Here is a 26,101-nt window from a genome sequence, read left to right as displayed (position 1 = left end):
ATATGTATACATTCCAATAAGGTGTAGTTTTACAAGTATAAATCGGCCTTAGACGTATGGTTAATTGAACCCAAACCACTAAAGTACACTTTGTCCACATTCTGGTATTCAAATCCAAGTATAAAATCAAGTAACTTACTAGGATCTGAACCTCAGAACCCTCGACTTCAATTCGTCTCATATGTATTTGTTTATACAGGTGTTCCATGAAGAAACGGGGAAACTTTTAGGACACCTTCTACACGTAGAAATAATGAACAAAATTCATGTAAATGTAGGTCTGGAAACGCTTTCTTTTCAAGTTACGGTCAACGAAAGATTTCGCCTGGATTTCAGCTCTTCTAATAAAAAAAAAGCCCGACTGTAATTTTTTGGATCCAAATTAAGGAGTTAGGTTGGAGGTTTCTTATGTAATCTGAGCTAGAAAATAGGATAAAACAGGTTTCAGAACTCTAATTTCAGTAGTTTTTAAGATATCTAACGTAAAAAACAAAATTCGTGTCGAAAAATAATCTTTTTTTTGGGTTTGTAGTAGTGACTACAAATAAATGTGGAAGATTTAGTAACAAAACTTGTAGAGGGTTTAATTCTGAGAAAAGTAATAAAATACAGCCAATAAAAAGTAAATGAAAACTTTTAAAAATCGTTTTTTTTTGTTGCAAAACAGACGAAAAATAGATAGAAAATCATATTATTCTTTGTGTACAATTTCTGGTAATATAAAAAACAATTATATATATATATATATATATATATATATATATATACAAAACTGTCACCCGCATGCTTTTTAATTATCCTGCTCGTATATTAGTAATTATCCTATATTAAAGAGCAATGTTTTTTAATTTTTAATATTTATCTCTTGCATAAAAAGTATAATTATAATAATTTATAATTTTAGTTTCATGAAGAAATTTTACACGTATTGTAATATTCTCCCATGTAAGAGTTTAGATTATTTTGATTACATTTATAAATAATTGAGAACAGTCTTAAATTATTAAGTTCTGGCTTTATAACGTTTTTAATAGTCTACCGTCTGAGGAAACATAAAAATCTATTATACTAAATTTTAGTATTCTACTACCAAAATAAATGTGGAGCTTTAATTTTGAGTGTTTTACATAATTTTCTCACTAATTCATTATTAAAAATTCTTCCAGTTGATTAGTGGATGAAAATAATCAATGTATTCCTTTTTTATGAATATTTGGGAGCTTGAGAAGTAGAATAATTTTAGTCAATTCCATACCTGTTTACTGATTTTCGAAGTTTAAGTTAAAAGAAAAGGAGATTTCTATGCGAGCGCTTAGGATTTAAGAGGAATCCCCTGGCAAAAGCTTAATTTCCAAAGGGAAGTGGTTAGTAAATTCTACGTCGTATGAATAATAAAGTAACTTTTGAAAAATAAAAACTTATTCCGGATTCTCTTTCTAAATACCTAGAGATATGCTTATTTAAGATACTTTCAGTTCTAAAATTCAGTTCCTTCCTTAAAAGTGTTGCAATAGGTGTTCATTTAAAGTGTATAGGAACCCCATTTGCTCTGAGGTGTTAACTAATGTTTTATATCTGTGTTGTATTCGTTTACTATGTTGATTTTATAAGATCTATCTTTTAAATTATAGTTCCAAATATACGTCGAATTTATAATTCTAGGTGTTTTAGAGAGTGATTAGTAAATAATTTAATATTCTGTAAACATGTAAACATCATTTAATCGCTGATTTATGAATAAATACTAAAATGAACCAGTGAGCGATACTTTACGTTTATATACAGGCTGCAGGCAATTACCAGAAACTACAGAAACTTCTCTTTTGCTCAAAAACAACTTCAGGCTATTTGCGTGATTACTAATATAGAAAATTAAACTGTTTATAAAAAATATATGTAACTTTTTTATATTTTAATAAGTCAAATTATTTTGCTTGACAATTCACATAAACATATAAAATTAAAAGCTTACAAACTAAGTCTCTACAAAAAATATTTTAAGTATTAATTAATTTTAATGGTGTCTGATTTAAAAGCTAATGGGAAAAGTAAACTGTTGATTAGGACTGAATTAGTAAATCGAGTTTTATTTCTGTAAACAAATTGTTACTTTAAAATGTCTTTCTGGTTCTACTAATGAATGAGCCGTAAAATTACATTTTTTGTCATGTTCATTACATTAAATTACTTTCATTTATGTCTGTACTTCCGTTTTAAGAACAGAGTGGATATAAACGGGAAAGAATAAAATGAACGTATCAATTAATAGAACATTTCTTATTTAAAGCCAGTATGAATTCGTTTAGAGTTTATATTATCTTAAACGTCTAGTAAAAAAAATGATTGCCGTTCAAGATCTTATATTTTACTATCTACTTGAAGAAAAAAGGTATGTTTTGCAACTTAAACCTTGTTTGTTTTGCGAAATTATTTTTGGAAATTACATTTTATTTGAAGAAAATATTAAGGAACTACTTGTAAAAAGTACTCAGTTTTTCATTTGTTTTTCCATTACTGCAAATTTAACATTCCGTTTCTACATTACGAGATTATATAAAAATTAGCATTTAAGTATATTTAAATACAATAATTTAAGAATAGTTTCATCTGTCATTTAAGATTTAACTTTATTTTTAAATGATCTGTGTCAAACTTAATAAAATCTACTTCACCTTTTAATAACAACAGGATTAAATAAATAAATAAATATATATATATACTCAGTTATATAAAATCCATGGTTAGGCAGAAAATACTTTTGAACCTTTGTTGTTATGGAATCACAGTTTGTTGCACTCTTTCTTATGACTGTGCACATGTAAAGCATCTGAGACAAAAGAACCAATGATACTCTTAAAGTAATGATAGTCCCTAGTGGTGAACAGAGTGAGTGTTTTATATATTAGATAAAATATAACTTATCCCACCGGGTTGGTTTAATGGTGAACTCGTCATCACAAATAACCTAGTCTCGAATTTATTTTATTTATTTTCAAAGCAAATCGCGATATCAACAATCTTTAATTAGTTATCATTAACTTAAATTTCTCGTCCTTTTTTGTAGATTACTCTTATAATTATTATTACGTCCTTTTTTGTAGATTACTCTCTGTTTTGATTGAACAAATAGGCCTTTAACATAGTTTTCTTTTATTTCTTATAAATTTTTTCACAGAAATGTAAAAATTGTTAGTAGAAATTAAAAATGTTTGCATATAGTTTGAAAGGATAAAATGAGTGCGTGGGATGGATTGAAAGGAAAAAGTGCTTTTTGCGTGTATGACATTAAGAAGTTTTTAATAAATAGATTTTATTATAAATCTATTATTTTGCATCAGTGTAATAGGTATTTTCATCCATGGTACATTTTGATCTACCAGTCAGACAAATAAGCGGATAGCTATATGAAAAACAAGTTTCAAGAAATTTATTTATTTTATTTACTAATTTAATTTATTTTATTTATAATAATGATGATGATAATAATAATAATAAAAATAATAATAACATGATTATTCAATTCATAAATCTCCTTAATTCACTAGTAAGTAATTTCCCCTAACCCAGTATTCTTGAAAATGCTACAATTTTCGAAGACATTTGCTAAGTTAAAAATAATATAATAATATTGTAATTTTATTCACCGTTGTAAATAATAATAATAATAATAATAATAATAATAATAATTCACTAATGTTAAAAGATATTTACACTTGAAAGTTTATGTAAATTAATTTTAAAATAATTGCTCTAATTCAATTAAACAATAGATTTTTCTTGGATGGTCAATACAGAATTTTTTTATCAAAGTTTTTAATATTTAATTTTTTTCTATATTTTTTATTTTGGTTATTAATGAATGCAGGTATATAGAGACAAACAAATACGCATCACATATTTTACGTAATAGATGTTTTATAAATCAATTCACGTTGATTCATTGTTACATTATTGTTATAAATTATTTAAATAGATGTTCAATTACTTATTTGTGACAGTAGTTGAATGTACAATTACATATTCTTTTGTTTTATGAATTGGTTTATATTTTTCAGTCGTTAGTACAGTAATTTTTAAAATAACAAAAATGAAATATACAAACACATAATTTGTTTCAAATCGATGGAAAACTTTAGGGTAATGTTAAACACTGTGGAAAATTAAAATAAAAAACTGTAATTCCTTTTTACGACAATTTCTTAAATTAACTTTCACAATATCAATGTGTATACTATATTTACAAAACCAAACTTATAATTACATTCAGATATATAGAAAAAATATTTTTTGTACTTTAATCTGGCATATTGACCTTGAATGTATGCTATTTGCTTCAGATTATGATAAAAACATAACCTTAACATATAAGTACAATATATATGTAAATTGATAATTCTTATACTATTTAATTTTTTTTCTTTATTTACTTACTTCATTTGTTATATGTATAATAATTATTTATTTAACATATTAAAGCAAAAAAAAAAAAAATAAATAAATAATTATATTTTCCTATGAAATATGAAAACTGTAATATGATATAGTTTACTCACATGTTTTTTTGTTTTACTAGAACTTTTACTAGGACAGACTAGGAGTCAAAATAAAAATAAAACTTATAATAAGACTCATGTAAAAATAATTTAAGAAACTGGTTATTTAACATGTCTTTTAAATACATGACATGTTTTTTATAATCAATAATTTTATTTCTAAAACCTTTTATGACTATTTACTTGAACTATAAACCCTATTTATTGCATAGTTTTTTAAGTAAAAAGTAATAGCAGTTATAGTAGGATATAATGAATTAAAAGGGAATTATAAAAAAGTGTTTTTGATCTTTAGGGTTATGAATATTTATTTTCATTATTATTAATTACTTGACCGGTTATTATAACATTGATTTATGTAATGTAAAAAAAAGAAAAAAATAATTCTATAAATAACTTCACTTTCTCTCAATTAAGTAATATTTAACTGTTGAATATTTTCCAGATTTCTAAATAATATATTTTTAATGTTATTTAAAATTAAAACTTTTATAATGAAAGCTCATTCTTCAAACAGCTAAATGTCGGACATTTAGAGGAAAAACATTTAACATGTAGGCTTACTTAACAATATTAAAAAAGTATTTTTAAAGAAAAAAATAACACGATTGTAAAACGCTATTTTTACTCACCTCAGGTTCTGGGGGGAAAATACGTCCCTGTTTTTTCTTTTCTGGTTTTACAGGTGGTAGATTCTTTTCTTTATCTTCATCAGGAGATCCATCGGCTAAGATTTTATAATTTCCTTTTTGTGCGTCCTCTGATGCTTTTTCACTTGAAATAAATGTAGATAATTTTTTTCTGGATTGATTATCTTCATTTGAATCGCTCAAATCTTCTAATTCAAGATGCGGTATAGCAAGCGACGAAAGGTTTACTACCTCCATAGAATGTAATGGTGATTTCTGTAACGCTGGTAAATTCGCATCACCGATTTCTGGATTCGTTTTAACTTCATCAATAGTTAGCGACATAAGTTCAGCTTCTTTTTCATCAGCGGTCAATATGTTTTCATTTCGGTTCGATGATGTATTTTCTTCTAAATCTTTTTCATCTGCAATTTTTGGGCTATCAAGTTTCGTATCCGCATCGGAGCGAGGCGTTGCAGTTCCCGACTGAATTGCCGATTCTAACGAAGGTTCCGAGCTCGATAAAAATTCTTTTCTTTTGTTATCGGCGACGAATGAACTTTCTGAAGGTGAATCTCGAGATAATTCTGAGTTCGATGCGTATTCCAGACTTCGTGCCGAGTCTTCTATATACGAACCTTCGGGCGATTGACACGCAGGAGTCCTGAAGTCCTCACTTAATTCTGATTCTTCGCACGATATATCACCAGATATTTTCGGCACATTTAAACTTTCAAGTTTAGATTCTGCTTGTTTAAGTTCTTCTTTAAGGCTTACAGTAACGTTGGTCAAATCCGATGTCGTTGTACGTCTTGACGATTTTTCACTATCTTCCTTCACTTTTGAACTTCCTTTAATTTTCGGATATAATTTATCCAAACTAAGCTTCCTTACGACAGATTTACTTTTTGTCGGTTTATCTTCGGTATTTAAATCCTGATCCTGATCTGTCGATGTCGACTGTTTTAATGGCGATATATTTTTTTCTTTACTTTTCTTCGATTTTTTCTTTTTACTGCTCGTCGTTTCGTCCTTACTATCAAAAGATTTGTCTTTAGAACTCATCTTAAAACTTTTCGATAAGCTTTTTTTGAATTTGGAAAATTTATTTTTGTTCCTGACTTCCGATGTCGTATCGGTTTCGGTAAACGTGTTTTCGTTGTACAATACTTCACTCAAATTTTCAGTCGAATCTTTATTAGACATCACAAAGTACGCATGAACACTTTTCCAAAAAAAATCATATTTTTTTCACGTAAAAAACCAGTATTAAAATAAATAAGATACGTAAAAAAATAAGTATGTTTGGCTTCTCATTAGGTTACGTAACCTTTTACGATAAGATACTTATCTTCCGATGTATTACTATAAAAAACTATTACACGAATAAGTTAGTAACAAAAAAATAAGAAAAATGAAATTTATACCTTAATAATAAAATCACTGCACGCACTATTGCCGAAAAACGCAAGTTAATACCGATCAGACATTACAATATTACTGCTAGTCAAACTCGCACCGATGAATGCATGCTGGGGACAATGTAACAAGCAGGCACGCAGACAGGTTGGACTGCTCGGTTCAACTAAGATGTTATATAAGACCTCATAAGGAGGGGATCGCCATGAATCCGTTTGAAATTAAAAAAAAAAAACACCTACATTAGAACTGTAAGAACAGCCCTGTTGGTTCAGACGCTTAAAAAACATTATACTTCATTAACAATAAAATAATTATTACATAATTTTAATTAAAATGTTAGATAAGTCGTAGCCCACCATAATGTAATTATGCGATTACGTAATATCGTGGTTCATATGACAGGTATGCAATACAGCTGCGGATAAAACAACATAAAATTAGTTGAAACAAATGTAGGAAACAGTAAATTTAAAAACATATGTATTTTGACCAATATTATTTCTATAATATTCAAAATTTAAGAATAGTGTGAAGTTTAACTTGTAGTTAAAATGTTAAAGTAAAAATTTTTTTTAAGTTAATCTTTAATAAAAATATTTTACTACAGTATTTTAAACAATTTAAAATTTGAATTTTATGTTTTAATTTAGCTTTTTGTTTTAGAGCTGTCCAATATTTAATGTTGTTTTTTGTGTTTTAATGCTAGACTCCTTTTTATTATCGTCCATAAATAAAACTCAAAATCGAAAGCTAATGCAAGTAAAATATACGCGTATAACAATAAAAAAAGCTAGTACATAAACCAATACAATTCATTTAATATCATGAGAAAACAAGATAACGCATAATAAATTACTCACTTTCAAAAACTCAATTTGAATTAAAAAAAAAATAATTTAAAAATTATTCATTTATTATCATTACCATTCATTTTTTTAAATTATGTCTTATCGCGTAAATATTAAAATTATATTTTTCTTTGTTCGTAAAGAATTATAATACAAGAAAGAAAATTATCAAGGAAAATCTTTCCATATTTGTACTTATAAAATGTGGTTGGTTTAAAACAGTAATTAACTTTGCTATATAAATTGACATAATAGAATAACATTTTCTCAGAGATTGGAGGCGATATAATGCATTGATAGAAAGGAGCATATTGATTTGTTGTTTTACTCTCCAATCGCTGTAATTAAATTTATGTATATAAAACACCTGACGTTCAAGAGTACCAGTCAGAAGAATCCGCTTTCTTTGAAAGTAATGATATTTATTGTAGTGAACCGAATCAGATTTTCATTAACATAATTGAAAGTCACTGGCATTTTAGTGGGCTTGGCATTCTGATCATGTAACAGTATATTCGGGTCAGAGAAGAAGGTAACAAGAAAAACTCTACTTTCCTCAACAAGCTGTTTGTTATTCTTGAAAGTGGTTTTTCGAAAGTGACTTGTGAATGGCAGCTCCTTCGTCTACAGTCATTACGGTTATTCTACTAAAGAACAAATAGATGTAAAATAAATGATGTAAAGAAAACATGTAAAAAGAAAAAAAAACAATAATAAAATATATGGTAGTAGTAGAATTTGAAATTACTAAAACTGATAAATAGAATGTAAGCAATATTTCGAGACTTTATTTAAATAAGAAACTCAAGGAAAACAAGTTACTATTATTAATAAAATTAAAGAAAGAATTCACCATTATTCAAATGAAAAAAAAAAAATTAATTTCAAGACTATAATTTAGTCTAGCAAAGGGAAGATATTTCTACCGGTCAAAAAACATTTCTTTTAATAGTTTGATATCTTGAAGTTTTAAGGTCCAGATCAGTAACACTAAACATCTATCTATTAATCCACAAAACAGCGTGTTTTTAGTAATGCATACTTACTCCCTAACCTCTCATAACATTTTTAATCAAAATCTAGTGAAGAGATTTTGAGAAAGCATTTGCTGTAGCTCGAAAGGGATATATTTTATATAAATATAATTTTGCTCTTGTGCTCTTAATAATAAAACTTATACTTTAAACAATACATTTTTCTTTCACCTCATTCTTGCCATCGATGTACAACTTTCAATTTTTTTTTCTGTTCATAAGGTGTAGAAGGAAGAAATCCTAAAGTTTATCATTGATTTGTAAACTATATCAAAGAATCATGAGGTTACAAATCTGTAAAATTTCTATAAACATTACTAAATTTCTACTTTTCCAACCTAACGATTTGAAAACTTTTATGATTCATCTCTTCCTAAATAAGTCGTTGTTATTATAGAATTAGTTAATTGCAATATGTTAATTAAAAATTTCACTAAAAATTAATTATTTTTAAAATTTCTCGTAATATTATTTTAGATATTTTTACGTTTAATAATACTTTGAAACAGATTGGATTGAATTATTTCTGTTTTTTATAACTTTTTATTTTACGATAGTTTTTGATATGAAAATAACTAAAATATAAGGTGTTTTTATTGCATAAAGTAGTTATAATTTTCAACGTTATACATGGGGAACATTTTTGTAAAAATGCCAAGAAAGTTTGGTAGCATCATTCACATACTCTTTTTGTTTTGAAAAAATATACTATATTTCAGGTAAGGAAGATTTAACATTGTTGAAAAATAATTTATTGTAAATAATTTTTTGGACAAGAATTTTTAAATTCAAACTGAAACTGTAATGTGCAAGCTTTATCCTCATAAAATATTTATTCACTTAATACATAATAAATACGGTGTTCATCAAGAAAAACATCAAAATTTATATTTCTCGAATCATATACATATATATGTATACATACACACACACACACACACACACACACACACACACACCCAGGCACTCTTAGGGAAAGACACCCGCCTTGTTACGATCCCGGTCGCCATAGTACCCTCTCTATTCCTAGCCCTGATGGGCTATATTGGAGGTCATCTTTTACACCTTCTAAACTTGATAACAACACAGTCATCAGTTTGGCTTCTGTCAGGTTGCCGATGCAAATGCCTTAGCAGACATTTCCTTCAATGTCTATATATATATATATATATATATATATATATAAACAAAAAAATAAAACTTAAGAATAGCAAATAATGTACCGTAAAAAAAAAAATGACAGATAAAAAAAAAAAAGGAAAAAAAACAATGGATTTGGATGGTGTGTGTATATATATATATATATATACACACACTTTAAGTGCATAAACATTTCTACATATATATAGACCTAAGTTAGGTGCTACAAATTCAACCTAACGTTTGTTACCGTCCAAAGATGAGACACTACTCGATTCAAAAAATGGCATAGTTACTCCCAAAAATAACATATCAGGCTAATTAAGAAAATTGAGAAGTGAAGTTGTTTAGTATTTTTCTTCTTCGAACGGGATATGGTAATGCATTTTAGCAAGTCATAGAAATACCATTAAATGAAAAATATAATTAAAGGAAAGATATCATGTTCCAGTAAGGATATAAACTCTGCAAAAAAAATGAAACTTAATTAACATATATTTAATCAATAAGGAATAGATTTAATCGATTAATAACATCAAAATATTTTCTGATTTAGTTAACTAACCGTTTTAATTTTTCAGACGACCACTGCTCTAGTTCATGTGGGTGAAGGATTGTAATATCCTTCAAGTATGTATAATCTAGATGTCGTAAATTAATCATATTAAGAAGTTATTTTATTTTGTAATAAATTAGCGTTTTACTTATGAATACTTTCTGCCGAGAGAAACGATAATGTAAAAGAAGAAAAAATCTACTCACCCGGAACGAACAGTTCATTTAATTTAATGTAATTTCATTTGCAGTACTCATTTCAATCTTTCTTATGGCTGTAACACATATCAACCACCTGAAGTGCAGGAGGGTGTCTTTTATTTCTAACTAATGCGATCAGTAAGACTTTCTTTGATAATAATGATGTTAATTATATAGCCAGTTCTTAAGGTGAACAGACTGAAACAGTTACTTGTAGGGCTTAATATCAGCATTTCTGTGGGCTTGATTGCTTAAATTTACAACATATTTAGGCTCAGTAAAGAAGGTAACAAGATAAAGAATAGCAAACAAGGCAATGGAAAACTAATCAGCTTCTTAATTTTCTTAGAAAGCTTGTAATTATTCAGAATTTTTTTAAGAGTAACATTTAATTTTTTCTTGAAATACTAATGTGGTTTTCTAAAAGCATTTGGTTATGGGATGTACAAATAAAAAATATTACAAAGGTATCAAAGAAAACCTTTTTTGAAAATGGAACAAGCTTCATAAAAAATCACTAAAAACAAAACAAATAAAAAATACTTTATCATTTTTGAATTTTGTAAGTCGCAGACAAGTAAAAAACAAAAGAAACAAATTTTAACAACAATTTACAGACTTTAATTTTCAATTTTTAATGTCGAATTCTCTTTTAAAAAAGGTTTATTTTATTTATAGTTTTTAGTTTTATATGTTTATTTAAAATCTATCCAGGCCAACCAAAAAAAGTTGCCCATTAAACGGTGCAGATGTTTTTTAAACCGCTTGTGTTATAACAAACGTGACAAACGTTTGTCTCGATGAAAATTAAAAAATGAGAAGAAATCCATAGACACCACATTAACACGGATAAAGTTCTGTATAATATATGTTAATTTCTCCTTTCCAAATAATTTTCTTAAATTTTTGCATGAAAATATTTTGAATATAAGAATAACATAGGTGTCTAGCTTCCTTAATTTTAGTTTTGTAATAGAGTTTAATTACTCAACTACAATCCAGTATTAAGCACTAATGATGGTAAATCCTCCTCTATGAATCATGAGACCTTGCCGTTGGTGAGGGGGCTTGAGTGCTCAGGGATACAGAGTAGCTGGACCGAAGGTGCAACCATATCGGAGAGGTACCTGTTGAGAGCCAGACTAAGGAATGATTCCTGAAAGAGGGCAGCAGCTCTTTCAGTAGTTGTTAGGGGCGTGAGTCAGGACGACTTAAACGGCCGTATCAACATCACTCAGTCCTCCGAGTACTGCGCAGCTGAAAGCAATGGAAAACTACAGCTGTTTTTTTTTTCCAAGAAAATGTGGCTCTGCATTTTCAAAAGCAATAATGGAGGCGCCTTCCTTGGTAAAATATTCCGGAGGTAAAATAGTCCCCCGTTCGGATCTCCGGGTGGGGACTACTAAGGAAGGGGTCACCAGAAAAGTAAAAAATAACATTCTACAAGTCGGAGCGTGGAATGTTAGAAGCTTAAAAAAGGTTGGTAGGCTAGAGAATTTAAAAAGGGAAATGGATAGGGTAAACGTGGATATAGTAGGAATTAGTGAGGTTCGGTGGGAAGAGGAAGGCGACTTTTGGTCGGGTGACTTTAGAGTAATTAACTCAGCGTCAAATAATGGGCAGGCAGGAGTAGGTTTCGTGATGAACAAGAAAATAGGGAGGAGAGTGGAGTATTTCAAGACGCATAGCGATAGAGTCATTGTAATAAGGATAAATTCAAAACCTAAACCGACAACGATTGTTAACGTCTATATGCCTACAAGCGCCCATGATGATGATGAGGTAGAATGTGTATACGAAGAGATTGATGAAGCAATTAAACACGTAAAAGGAGATGAAAATTTAATAATAGTTGGAGATTGGAATGCAAGCATTGGAAAAGGCAAGGAAGAAAATATAGTGGGTGAATACGGGCTGGGCAAAAGGAATGAAAGAGGGGACCGACTTATAGAGTTTTGCACGAAGTATAATTTAGTAATTGCCAACACCCAATTTAAAAATCATAATAGAAGAATATACACTTGGAAAAAGCCAGGCGATACTGCAAGGTATCAGATAGATTATATCATGGTTAAGCAAAGATTTAAAATCAACTCGTGGACTGCAAAACTTACCCTGGAGCAGACATTGATAGCGACCATAATTTGGTGATAATGAAATGTAGATTGGGGTTTAAAAACCTGAAGAAAAGGTGTCAGATGAATCGGTGGAATTTAGAGAAGCTTGAGGAAGAGGAGGTAAAGAAGATTTTTGAGGAGGACATCGCTAGAGGTCTGAGTAAAAAAGATAAGATAGAAAATGTAGAAGAAGAATGGGAGAATGTTAAAAAGGAAATTCTTAAATCAGCAGAAGCGAACTTAGGCGGAATAAAGAGAACTGGTAGAAAACCTTGGGTTTCAAACGATATATTGCAGCTGATGGATGAACGTAGAAAATATAAGAATGCTAGTGATGAAGAAAGTAAAAGGAACTATCGGCAATTAAGAAATGCTATAAACAGGAAGTGCAAACTGGCGAAAGAAGAGTGGATTAAAGAAAAGTGTTCAGAAGTGGAAAGAGAAATGAACATTGGTAAAATAGACGGAGCATACAGGAAAGTTAAGGAAAATTTTGGGGTACATAAATTAAAATCTAATAATGTGTTAAACAAAGATGGTACACCTATATATAATACGAAAGGTAAAGTCGATAGATGGGTGGAATATATTGAAGAGTTATACGGAGGAAATGAATTAGAAAATGGTTTTATAGAGGAAGAAGAGGAAGTTGAGGAGGATGAAATGGGAGAAACAATACTGAGATCTGAATTTAAGAGAGCATTAAAAGATTTAAATGGCAGAAAGGCTTCTGGAATAGACGGAATACCTGTAGAATTACTGCGCAGTGCAGGGGAGGAGGCGATTGATAGATTATACAAACTGGTGTGTAATATTTATGAAAAAGGGGAATTTCCGTCAGACTTCAAAAAAAGTGTTATAGTAATGATACCAAAGAAATCAGGGGCAGATAAATGTGAAGAATACAGAACAATTAGTTTAACTAGTCATGCATCAAAAATCTTAACTAGAATTCTATACAGAAGAATTGAGAGGAGAGTGGAGGAAGTGTTAGGAGAAGACCAATTTGGTTTCAGGAAAAGTATAGGGACAAGGGAAGCAATTTTAGGCCTCAGATTAATAGTAGAAGGAAGATTAAAGAAAAACAAACCAACATACTTGGCGTTTATAGACCTAGAAAAGGCATTCGATAACGTAGACTGGAATAAAATGTTCAGCATTTTAAAAAAATTAGGGTTCAAATACAGAGATAGAAGAACAATTGCTAACATGTACAGGAACCAAACAGCAACAGTAGCAATTGAAGAACATAAGAAAGAAGCCATAATAAGAAAGGGAGTCCGACAAGGATGTTCTCTATCTCCGTTACTTTTTAATCTTTACATGGAACTAGCAGTTAATGATGTTAAAGAACAATTTAGATTCGGAGTAACAGTACAAGGTGAAAAGATAAAGATGCTACGATTTGCTGATGATATAGTAATTCTAGCCGAGAATAAAAAGGATTTAGAAGAAACAATGAACGGCATAGATGAAGTCCTACGCAAGAACTATCGCATGAAAATAAACAAGAACAAAACAAAAGTAATGAAATGTAGTAGAAATAACAAAGATGGACCACTGAATGTGAAAATAGGAGGAGAAAAGATTATGGAGGTAGAAGAATTTTGTTATTTGGGAAGTAGAATTACTAAAGATGGACGAAGCAGGAGCGATATAAAATGCCGAATAGCACAAGCTAAACGAGCCTTCAGTAAGAAATATAAGTTGTTTACATCAAAAATTAATTTAAATGTCAGGAAAAGATTTTTGAAAGTGTATGTTTGGAGTGTCGCTTTATATGGAAGTGAAACTTGGACAATTGGAGTATCTGAGAAGAAAAGGTTAGAAGCTTTTGAAATGTGGTGCTATAGGAAAATGTTAAAAATCAGATGGGTGGATAAAGTGACAAATGAGGAGGTATTGCGGCAAATAGATGAAGAAAGAAGCATTTGGAAAAATATAGTTAAAAGAAGAGACAGACTTATAGGCCACATACTAAGGCATCCTGGAATAGTCGCTTTAATTTTGGAAGGACAGGTAGAAGGGAAAAATTGTGTAGGCAGGCCACGTTTGGAATATGTAAAACAAATTGTTAGGGATGTAGGATGTAGAGGGTATACTGAAATGAAACGACTAGCACTAGATAGGGAATCTTGGAGAGCTGCATCAAACCAGTCAAATGACTGAAGACAAAAAAAAAAAAAAGATGGTAAATATGAAAAATCTTCAAATTGGTAATTCTGTAGTCAAGATGTAATGTTTCATTTAAAAAAATATTTTGCTAAATTTATTGGAAAATAAGATTTACAACGAAGTTAAACGAATTTTTCTATCAAAATAAAAAAAAAAAACAAATCAAAATTCGTCCATATTATCGAAAAAAATTATTGAACACGTATAAAGGGGAAAATACGTATGACTCGAAATGAAAACACTTATTATATTAAAGTCTATTAAACGTTAGCAACTGTTGTCACACCATTCATCTCAGGAATGATCGACCTGAGACTGTAAAAGACTATATTTCATTTACATTCATACATATTATCTTCATTCAATAACTGAAATAACACCTTACGGTAGTTCCGGAGGATAAACAGAAAAATAAGAACTATTATCACAGTTTATATATGTTTATTCTTATTGTGTACGTTGCAATCTGTTCAGCTACTGAAATAAGTAACCCCCTATAGCCCAAAGAGATAAGGATGATAGTAATACTAATGTATTAGTCTACTAATATAGTAGTCTGTATTAGTCTGTCTGTCTATATTAGAATATACTTAATGGTATATACTTGTACTGACTCAGGTCGATTATTACTGAGATGTGTGGTTAACCCCATCCACCAAAGTATAACCAGTATTCACTGTCTAGTATTGAAATCCTATAAAAGTGACTAACTTTTAGTAAGATTCGAATCTCAGAACCTTCAACTTCGAAAATCAGCTGTTAAACAGGCGATTTGCGACGATGAGATAACCACTAGACTAGACCGGTGAGTTTACTGTTTATATTAATATCTAATTGGTTATATCACCAAACTAGATTTTTGGAAAAAATTAGCAATAAAATTTCAAAAAAATGGAAGAATAGTATTAAATGATATGTTTATAATAATATTATTTATGTTTAATAATAATGTTTATTTATTTAACAAAGTTTTTAAATAAAATCATAATTAATTACGCATTGCTTGGTGGAACATCAATAATGTAGTTACATAATAGGTTACGTAAACATCTGTAGCAGTCAAAACAACTTTGGGTGTTTCTTGAAGATCCTGCCACACACTATGTTATGGAACAGTAAGAAGAAGAAAACAATATATATATATATATATTTTTTTTCAACAAACATGTATTAAAAAAATAATAAAGAAATTACAACTCCAATATTAATAACAATTTTTAAAATAGTTTTTAAAATTACCTACCTAAATTATTATATAATTTTAACAAATAGCTACGTCACCAGAATGTATATTAATAAAGTAATAATTACGTAATTATGTAAACAATTCGTATCTAACAAAAAGTATATCTTAACAACCAGGTAAACAAATTTAAAAAAATATATATATATATTTTTGTTACAAAAAAGAGTAAATAATAATAATAAAAAATGAAAAGTTTTCCAATAAACTCTGTGTATGTAATATAATTTAACCTAAAGAGCTATTAAAACCAAAACAGAAAACTAGGAAAACATTTTGCGTTATGAATAATTTGTTACTACCGAAATTAAACACCAATATTTTAGTTTCATGGTTAACTATTAAAAACAGTTATTACTTTACTTTTTTAGTAAGAGAAATAATTTATTTTGAAAAATTATTTTAGTTAAAAAATTATGAAACTTGTGATTTTATAGAATTATGTAATGTTCAAAATAATATGGGTAGTATTATCAATTAGTTTTTTCTTTTTTGATTTTAACTATTATGTAACAGAAGTCCATATTGCTGTAAAAAGCTCTAAATTCATTTATAAAAAGTTATTAAATTTATCTTCAATTAAGCTAATGGACTGAGAAAAGTGTACTTAAATAAATTACCACTAATTTTTAGTAAATATTACTGTTACAAAAATATGAAATGTTACATCATATAATAACAGTACTGATTTGTTTATTAATAATTATATATACGAGATTAAAAAAAAAATTTAATAAAATATAAATAATACTACATATAGTTATATATTTTTCCGACGAATTCAACAAATTTAATTATAAAAGGTGTTATAATTAAACCTAAACTAATATTGACAAATGTAGAGTGATATAATTTTATGGAATTAGTAACTGATTTTTTAACTAGTAATTTTTTCAATTAAAATTCTCCTATTGAAGTGAATTGTGTGCGAGTCCGCGCGCGCGTGAAGGTGTACACAATGACATACGTGTTCGCTTTCGTGTTTCGGTTAATATATTGTTTATCAATATGTAAATAAAATTTAAAAAATAGATTCTCTACTCAGTTTACAAAGACATAAATAAGAGAAAAGTATTTTTTTAGGTTTTTGTTATATTGTAACAGAAATTCTCGTTGTTGTACAAAATTCTATTGTAAAATGTTTGTAAATTTTTCTTGTTAAGCTAATGGATTCAGAAAAGTATACCTAATAACTTTTATTTGTTTTATTAATACTGGTAAACCAGATAATTTAAAGAGCACATAAAAAAGTTGTTTAGACCGTCAATTAAATAAAGATATAATTCATTTTATTAATTTGTACTATGCATTGTAAAAAATGAATCAATGCATGCTGCACTGTGTCCATTATACAAGATAATGACAAACTTAAATTAAATCGAGTAGTTTTGAATGGGGTTTAACTTTTTTGATGCCGACCGTAGCAGGTAGAAAAAAGGCTGTCTTCCCAGCCGTGATAAATTAACCTATATAATTAACACATTTTTTTTTTCATTTTCACAGTAAGTATAAAGTTCTTAAATTTTAAATAATATTAGAAAAAAGTTCAGTTAGAGATCAAAAAGAAATGCCATTTTGATCTAAATTTATCAATATTGTAACTGGAAAATATATAACCGACTTTCGGTGGTTGACACAGGATATAATTGTTTTTTTATTACATTTAAAAGGAATCGATCGATAATTTTAAAAAAGGAAAAAAATCAATAAAAATGAAAATGAATACGTAAATAGATTTATATACATGTGTGGCAGAAGACAATAAAATGATAGACTGAATAAGAAAAAAAAAACATTAAAAATATTTTTTTCCTGGATTTATGTTTTTTTTCGGAATCAAGAAATATTAAGCAATATTAAAATAATTTTTTATCAAATATCAAAAGTTCAGTAGACTATTAAAAAATAATTTAAATCATACTAATTCCAGTAAAAAAAAAAAAATATTCACTTTTTATTTTAATGGTAGTTTAATACGGAGTAAATAAAATATATATTTATATTTACGTTATCACATATTTTTCTTTCTACTGTTTAAAAATAATAAGTTAATATCATTAATTAATTTTAATTACGAAACATAAAAACATTATTTATATTTTACGACTACTGTTATACAATGTAATCTATTACAAAAATAATTTACATCGACAAGATAATACTTTTTTACCGATAAGTAAATAGGCTGAAAAAAATGTTTTGTTTAAAAAATTACAAGAAAATAAACCAGCGTCGTTAGTTACGATTACATTCAATGCTGTAAAATGTTATGTAATACAATCATAACTCTGATATACAAGAAGTTTTCGTGTTTAGATTTATAAATAATTGCCGCGCTTTATCGTTTTAATGCACGAAACAAAGGTTGCATGCATTTAAATGTTATTAGTATTTTATTTCACAAATTTCAGAACAATTAAATGGTATTATGTAACAAGGTATGATAATTTAAATTAACATTTTGTTTTATTTTTTTCACGCAATTAAAAAATATAGACTTACCATTTTATGTCACCAAGTCATTGATAAAGATGTATATAATGGAAAGATATGATATTTTTCAGTTTAAAATTAGTGTAACCGTTAACTTATGTTTAATAACCACTAATGAGCATCGAAACGGTTGTTAACAGCTGATATTCATTGGGTGTTTGACAAGGGCATCGACTATCCGAAAGTTTAGTACCAAGAATATCCTACAGATTGAGCCTCTTGGCCGACCCTGCGCTTGGTGGTCGATACTAGTATTTGCACAATGGTGCTATCTATTGAGCGTTAGATTTAATATTTTGTTAAACAACGTTTTACGAATCGATTAAATAACAATAATAAAATAAATAAATAAACAAAATGTATGAGGTCAGTTGATACAATTATTCAATGAATATTAACAAACACTTTTTTTGTTACATTCGTTTTTTTTTGGTTAAGTATAGTATTACAATAATTCTTTTTCTTAATTCTGTTTGTTAATTCAACTAGTTATTTCCTTCGTGAAATAATATGAGCCCGATTACTTGAAATGAAGAATTAGCACGTATAAAAAATTGCTTTTTAATAATCTGTTATAAAGAAATAAAATTATCTGATTTGAACGTTTTTGCAGTTAATTAAAAGTCAGGAATTTTAAATGAAATATAACTATAAGAGAATTAAATTTTTATTAAAGGTTACCAAAGAACGCAGTGTTTATCCATACTGTACAAGAAAAGCAGGTAAATCCTAGCATTGCACTCTACATACCCCACAAAATTAACCTTTGAGCTCCTATTTTATATTTTCTGGAAATGCAATCAATGGTTGCACTGGTCAATTATGGCATGAATTAATTGAAGATCTACAGAGTGTATCACGAAGTTCTCCCGGGAGTTTTAAATCTATTCTACTCGTGAAAGTAATTGAAAAAATTCATGTAAACATATGTTTCAAAATGCTTCGCTTGCGAGTTACGGCTATTGAGAGATTTTACTCGGATTTCAGCTACCCCAGTGAAATGAGGTCGTACTGAAATTTTTAGGACTTAATCAAGGGGCAGAAATAATGACTTCTTAAGACTTTTTTGTCGAATAAGAACAAGTCTAATAAGTCGAATAAGAAGGTCCCAAAAAAGTCGAATAAGATAGGTCCCAAAATCGAATCTGAAGTAGGTTTTAAGAGATCAGAGACTTAATTAAGGGGCAGATATAGTGATTTCGTAAGGTTTAGGCCTGAAAATTCGAATAAGATAGGTTCCAAAATAGTATATGAAGTAGGTTTTGAGAAATCTGGAGTGAAAACCGATAAATTAGGGTAAAAAGCCCCGTTTTTTATGTTTGTCGTACAATAACTTTGTTAAATTGATAATAAATACTTAAAACTTTAAAAAAAAATTGTAGAGAATTTAATTCTGAACAAAATGGTGTAAGATAAGTTGAATAAAACAAAGAAGTCAGAAACCTCTCTAAAAGAGAAAAATCTTTTGAGAACTGAATAAGTTTATTATGTACATTTAAAAAAATAAAATAAAAACCAAAAAGAATGTATTATAAAAAAAGTTGTGTAATAATTTTATTTAAAACAAAAAAAATATTTTTTTAAAAATTTATTATCATTATTATTTTTAATTCATCGAATAGAATAACTTTCTCGACACAAAAGTACATAAAATAAAATAATTTAATAAATAAAATGATTTTTAATTATAAAAGGCAATTACGTAACATTCTTCTGCTGACTCGTCATTCGACGCTGTTTTCACAATTTATTTTCTGAATAGTTATCTTTCAAAGAGCTCTTTTATTTCTTGTTTCCATTAAATTAATACAATTTGACACTTCTGCCTTTTGAACTAGAGTAACATTTTCCTCACTGACATTATCCTAAAAAAATAGAAGAATCTTTATGCCTGTTCAACCCGCCGGGTTGTTCTAGTGGTAAAACACGTCGTCGTAAATTAGCTGATTTCGAAGACAAGAGTTCTCGAGCTCGAATCCTAATAAAGGTTATCTTTATCGGATTTGAATACTAGACCGTACTTACCGGTGTATTTTGGTGTTATATATGTCTCAAGTATGGTCGGCCTGAGTGTTTCTTTATTTTTCCTGTTTAGCCTCCGAGAATTAACGTTCAGGTATTACTTCAAGGATGAATGAGGATGATATGTATGAGTGTAAATGAAGTGCAGTGTTGTACAGTCTCAGTTCGACCATTCATGAGATGTGATTTAATTTAAACCCAACCATCAAAGAACACCGGTATCCACAATTTAGTATTCAAATTCGTGTAAAAGTAACTAACTGCCTTTACCAGGACTTGAACTCTCGTGTTCACCACTAGACCAAGCCCCGGTAGATTGGTCGGCCTGAGTCTGTACAAGACTAAACCTCACTCATATATCATAAGAGAAGCGGCTGCCTATGGGCGCCGAATTCAGAGAGCTGCATGCCATCCGGAATATTCGGAAGACTGGAAAATTTCGGATATTCATGCGAGAATAATAATAATATGCCGTAATTCGTTTCATCGTAATTTTTAAATGGTGAGCCGATTTTATGGTTGTTAAAGATGAGCTCATCTTTTTATTTGACAACCAGTATGAATGTTATTGTCTTTTTCAATTTATGTTTTGGCGCTGTCAATGAATGGGCGGAGAAGAAAAATTAAGCTGGACAAGGCAACTGCATTTTATATTTGTTTCTTTATAAGTAGCATGGTCAATCTTGACGAAGTAAGAAGTAAAATTATAATATTTTATTACAAGTAAAAGAATTACTTCGTAAGTTCTTAGGGCAAATCGAAGTAAAAAATGTTGGTTTATTAGTTATACGAGGTGTGATAAAAAAATACAGTGAATGAATTTTTATAGCGGGAACTGCCGACGCTACATCCATATGCTGTAATTTGTCCAATAGCGTGATCAACTGAGACAGGCAGGGACAAGTTGTAACACGTTCGAGCTTGCCAGTCAGCTGCCAGAGCCGCTAGAGTGAGGTTGTGTTTATCGTATCTGTCGCGCAACATGGATTTTGAACAACACATTAACATTAACTTTTGTTTTAAGTTGCAAAAGAGTGCCAAAGAAGCTCACGAAATGTTAGAATCGGTGTACTGCGTAACTTTGAAGACTGTGTACAAGTGGTATGACCGATTTAAAAACGGAAATGAGTCTGTTGAAGAGAGCAGCGTGCGGGACGTCCAGTAACCTCAAAAACAGTTGAAAATGTGCAAAAAGTGGAAACAATGGTTCGTTCAAACAGGCGAATGACTATTCGAGAGCTATCGGAAGACCTTAACATCTCGTACGGATCGACGGATCGTACGGATCTCAAAGCGAAACGACGTACGAAGAAAGCGATCAGAAAAATGGAACAATGGCTTCCTTCTTCACCACGACAACGCGTCGTGTCACACCTCGCTTCTCATTCGCGAGTTTTTGGCCGAAAACAGTGTTCCTGTCTGTCTACATCCGCCATACTCACCGGATTTAGCACCATGCGACTTTTGGCTCTTCCCAAAAATTAAAACTGTGCTTAAAGGAAAACGTTTTGACACCATTGCTGACATTGAGAGGGCCACGACCGAGCAGCAGCTCTTCCGAAAGACGCCTTCCAGAAATGCCTCCAATCATGGAGTCAACGTTGGGATAAGCGCATTGCTAGCCAAGGACAGTACTTTGAAGGAGATTAAATCGAATTCTATGTAACCTTATTACTTTTTTTAATAAAAAATTATTCACCGTATTTTTAGATCACACCTCGTAAGTTACTCTAGTTCATAAAAAACCTTTCCTTAACAGAAATCGAATAACAGGACGTCCGGTTGACAGACTTTTGGATATCCGAGGACTTACTGTTATCAGTTATTGAATTCTACTTAATGGATCAACGGATTGGAATTTGTTGATATTAATAACTTAACTGTATGTAACCAACTATTTCGACTCACTGAATCAAAATTTGAAGATCCCGAAGTCTTTAGTGTCTATTGACAAAGACGCATGAAAGTCTTGAAGTTATTATGAAGAGGGTTAAAATAGTGGATGAAATAGCAATCGACTGCAAACATTAAATGATTTTAAGCTATTGTTGCAAAAAAATAAAAACCGAAACGATTCTTTAAGTATAGAGCAATATTGATTGCAGTCCGATGCCGGTTACCCGAACGTCCACTAACCGGGTGATCAGATATAAGATCGAAATCAAATAAAGCTATTTTTTACTGATGTACGGTATTTTAAATAATAACAACCACATTTAAACGATCAAAATTTTTGTTTATCATTTACGGCAAATATTTAAGTTCAAATTCTTTTCTCTGCGATGCAGTTATTTTAAATATTCTATTTTTTTTTCAAATACCACTTTCATCTTGTTTATCAGATATGAATATAATAATAATTTTTTTAAATGATGGCTTTTGCTCTCCCCTTCTAGGCTAATTCCATCCTCCATGAAACTATCTAATAAACACAGGAAACGGGGAATCCTACTTAACTTAGAGAAGTTGTGTAAACAGAACAGAACAGTAACAAAACCTTATCATGTCAATTAACCTACCAAGGTACCTGGAGAGGTGAAAAGTATAAAAAATTAATATTTATGAAATAAATCTTAGTCTACATTACGAAGTTAAAATAGTACAGGAATGTTTACTTGCTCAGAAAAATAATATCTGATACTAAAATTTTCTTAAATCAGACTAAATAGATTTTAAGTATGAAAAATAACTCTAAAATTATATTCACAAGGTATTACTAAATAATTATAAACAACTCATTATTTACAACAGAAGCATAAAGACATACATTAAAATACATACATACATTAAAATAAATTAATTCAAAAAAAGAAGTCATATGAAAACACTTCCAACTATCCTTTTAGAAAAATTAAGCATTTCATTAAAAATATTTATTCATCTCGCCTCTCATTAATAAAATTAAGGATTTCGACACATCTGATCATTGGTGATAGTGTATCTCGCTGATAGTATGAATCAGCGAGAACACTTATGAAGTGTTGGGAAAATATTTATTATTATTAAGACGATGGGAAAATATTAGTTATTAGGGAATTTGTGGGGAATATTTTTTGGTTTTTTGTGAGTCTCATCGAGATAAGTCAATTTGAGTTAAAAAGACGAAAGAGAAAATACACTTTCCTCAGTTTTTCTTCAAGAGATTGCAAAGTTCTAGTAGAAGAAAAATTGGTAATAAAATAAGACTACAATGATTTTTTACCATTAGTTTACTATGAAGTGAATTATTAAGCTTCAAAATCTTCGGCAAAGATAGAATACCACTAGTACGGATCTACTTTTCACTCTCAATGATTTTTAAACCGTTAAAAAAAAACAATTAAAAATGAATACCTGCATCTGTCGTGTTATGTCGTGTCATTGCAATACCTGCATTGACGTTTAAAACGTTGAGTTATATGACTCTAAGGCTGATGAATTCAACTTCGAATAAGTAACTCAGGATGAATTTCAGATGAACCATTCAGTACCAAAAAAATGAAATTCTTGCATTTTGTTACTTTAGGTTATAATCTGATTATTTTTTTATTAATATTTATTTGTTTATTTTGAAAACAGAGTTAAAAATATTTAAATATATGAAACAGGAAATTTACATCGTTATGTTTATTAAATTCATAATAAGAATAAAAATTAAAAAAAAATGATATATATATATATATATAAAGTTTATCCTATTAATTAATTTAAAAAACAAAACATTTGTTTCATCCGAAAGATGAATTAGATATATTTAAAAAAACAATTCTTATAGTTTAAAAAAATCTATATTACGAATATAATTGAAAGGTTTTTTCAGATTTAGCCATGAAATTAAAATATTTTTACAGTTCCTCGACAACATGAGAATATACGCAGAAATATTGTTAATTAAAGAGGCAAAACACATGATGCAGTATTTGTATTAAGCTAAAATTGCGTTCTAGCCTGGTTATAAAAAAAAACAAACAAAATACTGTTGTTGATTTCATTTTAAGTAGTGAGAAACTTTTAAAAAACTGTACAACATTTTGTTCTTCTCTCTTTATTTATTTCTCTCCCTCTACAAGCTCCGTCAATACATACACACACACACGCACGCGCGTACAAACACAAAGAGAGTTTTATGCTCTTATATTTTGCTATATATGTAAAACATAACTAATTAGCTCAACCGGATCTACACCTGAATTCACTACGCTAAGAAAAACGCCAGTTCCTATTATAATATGTGTTATTTTCCAACAAAAGAGCATCTTTCTATCAGTTTATTGTTTTATTTTTTTATTTATAAAAGCTGTATAAGGGTATTTGATTTTTGTGGAAGACAGTTCATGTTAATGTGCTTCATTGCTGAACGTATTTGAATTCTAAGATTTTTATCAAATTAAACTTTCATGCAAAATTAGAAATAATATTTTAATTAAAAACAACATAAAATAATTTTAGAAGGAATTTGAGCTGAGTTACCAGTAACGAACAGTTCGTGTAACATTTCAATCTGAGTTTAGTTTTTTAAGATTCTGATTAAAAATATTTTTAATGACACTAGTATATTTTGGACTCTGACTTTATCTATTCATATAACACTGATATATATATATGTATATATATATATATATATATATATATATTTAATTTTATTGTCTTAATGATTAGATAATATGCTCTTAGGTTTGGATTTCGTCTCCATTTACATAATTTTATAAAAAATTATTTCTTTATCATTAAGTCATTTAATATCATTTTCCCTAACCGGTCTTCTGTAATTAGATCATTACATCGGAAGTAGCATATTAAAAAATGCACATTTTTCTTAATTTAATGGAGCCTCATATTTAAAATTTAGCGTTATATTATTTTGCATCAGTAGTTCTTGATCTAAAAGTTCGAAATAAATGACGGATAAGTTTACACTATAAATGAGACTTTATTTTAAGAGTACATAAATAGAAATTACATCGTTTCAGGAACTTACTTAATTCTAGATTTACTAATTTTAAATCATTAAGTTTTAATCAGAGTTATAAACAGCAGATCGAGTTTATTTATAATAATCTTTATTCAACTCTATTAATTAACATTACTCAAGTGAATTAAAATTTCAATAATAAATTATTTTTCTTCTTTCTTATTCTTTAATAGTATTTTTACTTTTTATATTTACTTAATTATGTAGAAAACAGGTGATCAATATCATCGACCTAGAGTTAATCTAGAGTTACTCGTCGACCTAGAGTTGCTCTTTACTTATTACGACGAGTAAATTGATTTCTCGATTAGTGGAAAAATTACGCATTTTAGGTTTTAATGTAAATCGATTTGGGATAAAGTTAGGATCTAGTTCACTAGTTAGTTATTCAATAATTAATAATAGATTACACTGCTTAATTTTCCCTAATTATTTATTTCCTTCAGTAACAACAAGTTTACATTCGATTACAATTAATTAATGACGGATGAAATTTTGTAGTGTATGATAAAATGCCATGTTTAATCGGGATCCTAATCCAAAACCTTCAGGATAAATGACAAAGATTCTACCACTCTGACAAGCAGTTTGGCAGAGTGGATTCAGAGTATGTAATTTATTTTTTCAATATAGAAAGGATTACTTTTTTTTGTTACTTTACGTTTCCTATCCCATTATTTAATGTGGTTTTATTATATTAAGTATTAAGGTACAAAGA

At 28.9% G+C, this 26,101-nt stretch overlaps 1 protein-coding gene across 3 annotated transcripts in view; it reads right to left on the bottom strand.

Annotated features, from left to right (window-relative positions):
* Positions 1-18,583, bottom strand: part of Rab32 (RAS oncogene family member Rab32) — a 92,689-nt gene extending 74,106 nt beyond the window's left edge. Inside the window, exon 1 of one of the 3 annotated variants that reach the window (XM_075381596.1) lies at positions 18,420-18,583. Coding sequence is in view for 2 of the 3 variants with exons in the window: in XM_075381587.1 (XP_075237702.1) it covers positions 5,186-6,388 (1,203 nt within the window). In the remaining variant the exon portion in view is untranslated. Of the gene's footprint in view, positions 1-5,185; positions 6,723-18,419 lie in introns of those variants that run through there. The other 2 variants (XM_075381601.1, XM_075381587.1) reach the window with 2 other exon arrangements.
* Between the last annotated feature and the right edge of the window lie 7,518 nt (positions 18,584-26,101).

The sequence above is a fragment of the Lycorma delicatula genome, chromosome 1, assembly GCF_047948215.1.
Source record: "Lycorma delicatula isolate Av1 chromosome 1, ASM4794821v1, whole genome shotgun sequence".
Classification (NCBI taxonomy): Eukaryota; Metazoa; Arthropoda; class Insecta; order Hemiptera; family Fulgoridae; genus Lycorma; species Lycorma delicatula.
Note: the sequence above shows the minus strand (reverse complement) of the source record. Positions and strands in the feature narration are given on the sequence as shown.